The following is a 7,792-nucleotide window of genomic DNA, read 5'->3' on the forward strand; positions in this document are numbered from 1 at the left end:
CAATAATTATCCGAAGTTATAAAGCTGTCCATAAATTAAATAGGCAAGAGCGGATTAACGTAGGCGTTTAGTTGGCACCTCTGTGTTTAGAATGTAAATCATTACAGCATATTTCCTTTATCGCAGTTAGCGTGTAACCAGTCGATTAACTATGCAAATCCGATGACAGACACGACCGCTAAATGGTACCTACATACTCTGAATGGATCTATCTCGGCTATCTATAAGTAGCTAATTATCTAATAGAAGAAAAAAAAAACGAATCCCAATTCTAATTACAGAGATAAGACCGTTCATTCTAGACTACTACTAAAAATTTTACTTAAAAATTATGAATCAAAATTCTATCATAAATTATTTCTTTGTTAATTAGAGGAGAATAGCATTTTTTACTACTTAAAAAAGCTTTACGCGTGTAGACTGAGGAATAAGCGTAACAATTCGTAGAAAACGCAGCTACTCCCTAATTAGAAACTACACAACTTGTCCCGAAATCTGTTCATGTACGTATTACGTAATTAAACAGTTGTCTAATTTAATTGGCAATAGGCGAGTTCCCACAAGTCAGAAAGTCACCCTCGCTCGTTATATTTTGAACCAAATTTTCCCAACAATTAACATGCGAGGTCCGTATGTGGTAATTACAGGTGTGGAGCACGCAGTAAACGACTTTAAAAAGCACGCACTAACAGATTGTTGTGTTTGTTTTATGTTTGCGATTTATTTACAGATTGTCCCAAAATCTCCATGCCCTGTTCTCTGCTATGTGCAGTCAAATGCTACAATCACAATTTGTGATAAATTCTAATTAATTTTATAATCAATAACATATATTATGAAATTTCGTAAATCAATAGCAATTTTTTATATTTTTTTTATTGCGTAGTTTCGTGGACGAGCTCACAGCTTACTTGGTGTTAAGTGGTTCAGTTAAATGGAAACATAACAAATTTTCTTTGGTACAAGTTTCATTTCAAATTGCATTTGAAGTAGTATAGAGTACTTTATGGTAATGACAAAAAAAAAATTAAAATATCTTAACTGTGATACGAAAATGTATTGGGCAGTAGCAATAAAAGCATATTAGGCAGCATAAAAGCAGGCATTGCTGAAGTCCATGGGCGACGGTAACCACTCACCTTCAGGTGGGCCGTATGCTCGTCTGCCTACAAGGGCAATAAAAAAAAAAAAAAAAAAATATATATATATATATTAATTACAATTACATAGTATAATGTATTTCAGAATTTAAATATTCAGATATCGGATACATCACAAAAATATTTTACGGTAATTAAATCTAAATCACACTGGTAGGTACTTATTTACCTTCTATGTGTAATTGAAAAACTTCACAAGCGATATGACGGTCAACAATCCAAAATTATACGTTTCTTTCATTTTACTTCGGCGATCAGATTTCTATCGGCTTTGTTTAGCTGCTATTACGTTTGAACTTTTAATAATGATTTGATGTACCTGTTCCGTGTGGACTTAATGAAAGAAAGTGTAATTTAAAAACTTATAAACCAGCCATAATTTGTGTTTGATAGCTTGACCGACAATGAATCGAATAATAATTGGAGTTTGACTTATACGTGTTCTTATGTTATATTTACTTCGCAAAAATTCGATTTTAGACGTCGGTAGTCGTCATTTTGTAAGGCGGATGTTTTATTTCCAGTGACGCGATGCGACTATGTGACAAATGTGGTACAAATTTTCTAAATAAATACGCACAACGTACGTACGTACCTATTGCGTGTGTACCAATGAGTTCCATGGCAAAAGAGTAACATCCTGAACATATAAAATCAAACCTGCAAATTTTAATAAAGCGTGAGGATCGCACGGTTATTTGCAATCGCTCTGCCTATCTTCTGTTGCTAGCAGCAGTTGATCTTTAGATCGTATGATTCCATTGTTTCAATGCTTTTGATGCTTTTTGAAGGTTCCTTACATAATGTTTCGTCTATGTCACATTCATTTTACTCATTAGCATTTTAAGAGTTAAGTATTATTTGGGAGTTATGTGTGGTCTGCAAACTGTCATAACTAATTTTAAACTATCAACTGTGAAATTCAATTAATAGAGGTAATATTGTTGATCAATATTTTCTCGATTAGTTCCAATTTCCAGTGCGACCGGTCCATTGCCACCTGCATCCAACGAGACCCAGCGCTTTTTACTAGGTCGTCGGTCCATCTAGTAGGTGGCCGTCCCACACTGCGCTTGCCAGTACGTGGTCGCCACTCCAGGATCTTTCTGCCCCATCGACCGTCCTCTCTTCGTGCTATGTGGCCGGCCCATTGCCACTTCAGTTCACTAATTCTATTGGAGAGGCCTATGTTCAGCAGTGGACGGCGATAGGCTGAAATGATGATGATGATGAGTTCCAATTTAGACCAGAAGTAATACTAGAACGTTACATATGCCTAATGAAATTAGAAACGAATGCCTATGTTTATAACAGAGTCTCGATTCGGAGTCAAAATATCTCTTTCAAACTATCACATTATTATTTAATATTCGGAGTATTGTGTCTTTGATCTCCGCTATCATAATACAGAAGATTAAACTAGATTGTGGCGGTTGATTATAGAACGATTTTTTATTAATATTGACAAGAGGTAAAATTATAGAGACCAATGAAATAAACAGGCAACGGTGCTCGAGTACGCAAATGGCGTTTTAACTTTTTGTAAAGTGCAACACTTTCCCAGCCCTTCGTGCAAGTGCCCTTCAAAATGCTACTGCGTTTAGACAAATGAACAGCGTTGCACCCTTCACGGCACACGCCACTGCTTGTTTGTACATCGATATATAGAATTATGATGCGACAAAATTAGGTAAAGTTTTGACATTGCCGTACTTTGGCCCACGGACCAGCGTTAAACATGTTAAACAGTTACTGGAGTTCATATAGGTACGTCACCAAGGGAATAGGTTAAGACGTAAGAAGTTTTAATTATATTGATCTAATGGGCTTCCATTCTCCCGAACTGGAAAGTATGATTTCTTGTTGAAAAAGAAAGACAGGATCGTAGTGCCTACAGCATGCGAACATGCAACTTTAGGAATAGGTTCGAGGTCCCACAGTCTCTTACTCTTCATGGTGACTTTTTAAAGTTTTACCTTTTGATTAATAGTTGGCCAGACAATTTTTTATAAGATTAAAAGATCTTCGGTAAGCTTTAAAACTAACTTTACGGTTTTTTTTTGTTTTTTTTATTGCTTAGATGTGTGGACGAGCTCACAGCCCACCTGGTGTTAAGTGGTTACTGGAGCCCATAGACATCTAAAACATGCCTCCACCCACCCTAAGAATGGGTTTTAACGTTTCAGTTTTAACAGTATGACGGCTGGTCCACTCTTCAAACCGAAACGCATTAATGCTTCACGGCAGAAATAGGCAGGGTGATACCTACCTGTGCGGACTCACAAAGAGGGCCAGTATAATATCTGGAGTAATGGTTAAATAATAATAACTAGGAGAATAATATTCAATAACTATCGCCACCTTAATTTTGCAAACGGCTAACCCAGTTTTCCAGTTGCAATGATGGCTTCTCAGAAGGAATAGATTGGATGATACCTGTTCATACAAGCTCACAATAAGCCCGGTGGTGAGCTCATCCACACATCTAAGCTATAGGTATTCAAGCACACAATAAAAGTCTTTGGGTATTCCAGTATAGTTTTAATAGTTCTATGTTGTAAAATACAATTCTTGCCACAAAATGGCGGAACTAGTGTAGGACACAATAAATCAATTGGAGTGGGTGGTTGACTTTTCACTCAAATGTGTGGTTAATTGTAACCGAAAATGACTGTTGATCGAGCCGCACTTAATTTGAGTGGTGCTTTAGTGTAAGGGCTGCGTACTGCCGATGGGGTGGAAGGTAACTAATGGCTCCGCTGCTTTCGTAATTACTCTCATATTTGTCCTTATACGAGTAGTATCGATACGTAATAAGTGATTTCGGTTGATTCATATTTTTCTTCATTACGAATTCGAAACGTAATAAAAGTATTTGCTTGTTAATATTATAATACAGGCTAGAAAATGCAATCGTTTGAAATAATCGCGATTTTACTTAAAACGAGCCTAAGATCCAACATGCCTTCGACTTTTTTTATCAGTCCTTCCTTTTTTCTTGTTTATTTGGATAAGAGGGATCTCTAAAATACGTGAATTCAAAGAGAGACTACCACATTGAGATATGCGCTACCAGTAAAGGAACAAGACTTAAGTTACTCTAGCCTCTGTGCCGCAATGAATTATTATTTCAGTAGAAATAGAAGAACGACCCATGATACCTTTTATTATACTCGTTGTAATTACTTATTATAAATAGAATAATTATATTTATAGATTTACTTAATGTAATAGATTCATTAATGTTTTGGTGTTTAATTGCTAAACTACAACTATTGAAATTAATTGTATAATTATAAAAAGGAGGGTAGTTCTGTTAAAGTTGCATGCGCTGTGCGATGGGATCGAACTTAGGATCCGTCGTTGGATTGAAATGCCCTCGATACATTATATATCAGCTAGACGTAGATATTAAACAACATGCATAAAACAAATAAATAATTTGTTATCCTAAATTCTGAAGATATATATATATATATATGTATTATAAAGCTAAAGAGTTTGTTTGTTTGAACGCGCTAATCTCAGGAACTACTGGTCCGATTTGAAAAATCCTTTCAGTGTTAGATAGCTCATATAGAATCATAGTCAACATCATATCAATCAATCATAATATCAATATAGATTTATATCATAGAAGGCTATAGGCTATATAACATCACGGCAAGGCCAATACATGTGGAGTATCAGTAAATAATGTTTCAAAATAGGGGTTTAAAAGCTCCTTAGCATTCTATAATTAAAAAATATTTTCACTTTCTACGTAAATGAAGTGGGGGCAAAATTTAGCGTTATGCCAAAATAACTGTTCCACGCGGACGGAGTCGCGGGCAAAAGCTAGTATATGTATAATATTTACGACCCTTATGATAAATCCTGTGGCCAATATTTGTAGGTGTTATTCAAGCGTTCTTCGATGTCTGTATCGTCAAACGGCTTCTTGGACAAAAAGAAAACATGACAGCCCATTAAACCAAGATAGTCATTTTCGATGATCTTCAAACGTATTGCGATACTACGTAATGCGCCGAGTTCTAGGTTAGCTAAAACAATAAAAGAAAATGAATTAAACATTATTATTATTAGACTATAAACATTATTAGACAATATATTACGCAATAATACATTACATCTATACATAGATATTATACATTATACATACATTTATACATTACATAGATTTCAATGTTGACAGTGACTTTTATTAATTACATTCAATTTAAAACGCAAGAGAAAATATTTTTAATAAATAATAATAAATAGGCCTCGCGTGGAGTACTGCTCCCATCTCTGGGCCGGGGCTCCCAAATACCAGCTTCTTCCATTTGACTCCATACAGAAAAGGGCCGTTCGGATTGTCAATAATCCCATCCTCACGGATCGTTTGGAACCTCTGGGTCTGCGGAGGGACTTCGGTTCCCCCTGTATTTTATACCGTATGTTCCATGGGGAGTGCTATGAGGAATTGTTTGAGATGATCCCCTCATCTCCTTTTTATCATCGCACCTCCCACCATCGGAGCAGAGTTCATCCATACTACCTGGAGCCACTGCGGTCAACCACAGTGCGTTTCCAGAGGTCTTTTTTGTCACGTACCATCCGGCTATGGAATGAGCTCCCTTCCACGGTGTTTTCCGAGTGTTATGACATATCCTTCTTCAAACGAGGCTTGTGGAGAGTATTAAGCGGTAGGCAGCGGCTTGGCTCTGCCCCTGGCATTGCTGAAGTGCATGGGCGACGGTAACCACTCACAATCAGGTGGGCCGTATGCTCGTCTGCCTACGAGGGCAATAAAAAAAAAAACAAAATTACTCATATCATTCCGAATGTGATTAAATTAGATTGATGCGATACAATACTTTTATCATCGTATTGCTTTTCATGTGGAGGCTGTAGCTTCCGGGAAGCGGATGGACGTAAGAAAAAATAATAATCAAACATCAAAACTAACCACTCGGCAGAGGCACGTGTAGAGTCCTGTAAATACCGTGACCATCAAGTCTTTCCAGATAATGGTCTTCTGTAACATTGTGTCTCATACTTTGACACGGTATTTGCATTCTCAATGTTAAGTTCTCCCATTTTAAATTGGCGGCGTAGTTTCCGATCTTTTTTTTAACTTCATTTCGTTCCTGAACGTAAATCAGTATTATACGAGATGTATATGGTCAAAAATCAATATATTTACTCATTACGATCTATTCCGAAGCAACTGTTGATTAATACATTCATTATTAAATTATATAGTTTTTGTAATTTTAGTTTACTTGGATGCCACAGGGGCGTTAGCCGCTCTTTGGCTTATTTCAACATTTAAAGACATAATATAGATACCTGTTCGTTAACCGAAGTTAACTGTGCACATTCGGAGTCCCTGAAGAAGTAAGGTTTGTCTGATTTGTGTTGTTGGGCGTGCCATGTACCTATGGCCTGGGCTTCGTCGAAGACATGGCCTTGAGGAGAATTTTCACAATTTTGTGGCTTAATGCGTACATCGTTGAGTTTCGGAGACGCGTGAATTACCCCCACTGTTAATAATACTACAACAATCAACGAAATAATTTTAAATATTTTGAAATTTTTAAATTGTAAACATCCTAAATGTAATTTATTGTTATTTTTATTAATTTACTAACAACTACTTTAGAAAATTAAATTAATTGCCTTCCGTCAGCAAAAATTTTGACTGAAAAAAAACCTCAGTATTTGCCTTCATGTCTATCATGAAGAGATCATGGTCAGTTCAGGTCAAAAAGAATAAGGTGCTTATTCGATTCTAATACGTGCTTAATTTTTATTTAATTTCTACAGTAAATGACAAAGTATATTTAAGTTTCATAAACACAGTGTTAGTGTTGCGAATGTACATAAGTTTTTCTTACCGATTAGAATACATCGACGCTGTGGCGACATGTTCACATCTGAACGCAACTGAATTCATAAACTTAAGAATAATAAGCTATAAGGACGCGAGGGACGAAAACATAGAAGCAAAAAATTTGGATATGCCGAAATAATAAAACACAACAAAATCACCGCCGGAGACAATAATGAAGATATCCTAAAAATGACTCTCAATGTGAAATTTAAAAATCAAGATGGATTATCCGTATTGTAGATTTGTTTTTTCTTTTAATTTTTTAACTCCCACTTTTTATCATATTGTACAAATAGCCATAATGCTCACTTAAGAGCATTATGGCTATTTACCATTCACCCATTTTTTGTTGCATTCGCCCATTTTTTATTTTTATTTTGTGTTATATGATATCCCTGTCAAGATAATCCTAGGATCTCAATTACTAACCTTAAGCCAGCTATGGAGTGTTGCACGCCCGTTCTGTATATTACTGTCGCAAGCTAATCAATCGTTTTGATGACGACGATAAAGACGAGCACAGCTCAGTGCAGCAGTGTAATGCAATGCGGTATTTGTTACTTCAAATATTAAATATCAACAGTAAAGAAGTCGGAGAAATATTAGTCAATATCTTGTAAGATTTCTCTTTTAAGTCAAAATATCTAGGTAATGTTTGCTATCTCTTCTGTCTTTCTACCTCACCTCAATTAATGTATTCTTTCCATAACTTCTTTAAGCTATTCGCGAGTTACCTGTTGCACGCTCCTGGTGC

The 7,792-nt window shown here is 36.0% G+C and overlaps 1 protein-coding gene across 1 annotated transcript; it reads right to left on the reverse strand.

Annotated features, from left to right (window-relative positions):
* Positions 1-3,686: 3,686 nt before the first annotated feature.
* Positions 3,687-7,133, reverse strand: LOC114242965 (uncharacterized). Its single transcript, XM_028174310.2, has 4 exons — positions 7,043-7,133; positions 6,495-6,700; positions 6,112-6,292; positions 3,687-5,203 (listed from the first exon to the last, which is right to left on the reverse strand). The coding sequence occupies exons 1-4, from the start codon at positions 7,071-7,073 to the stop codon at positions 5,025-5,027; spliced, it is 597 nt and encodes a 198-aa protein (XP_028030111.2). The 5' UTR covers positions 7,074-7,133; the 3' UTR covers positions 3,687-5,024.
* Positions 7,134-7,792: the final 659 nt, after the last annotated feature.

This window comes from Bombyx mandarina, chromosome 15 (genome assembly GCF_030267445.1).
Source record: "Bombyx mandarina strain Sakado chromosome 15, ASM3026744v2".
Lineage (NCBI taxonomy): Eukaryota > Metazoa > Arthropoda > Insecta > Lepidoptera > Bombycidae > Bombyx > Bombyx mandarina.

Bases quoted from the DNA above. Each gene is read 5' to 3' on its own strand.
- LOC114242965 (XM_028174310.2), bottom strand. From the start codon at position 7,073: ATGTCGCCACAGCGTCGATGTATTCTAATCG. The intron at 6,293-6,494 runs GTATCTATATTA...ATTTACGTTCAG, and splicing joins TAACTTCGGTTAACGAACAG to GAACGAAATGAAGTTAAAAA. The intron at 5,204-6,111 runs GTTAGTTTTGAT...TTATTGTTTTAG, and splicing joins ACACGTGCCTCTGCCGAGTG to CTAACCTAGAACTCGGCGCA.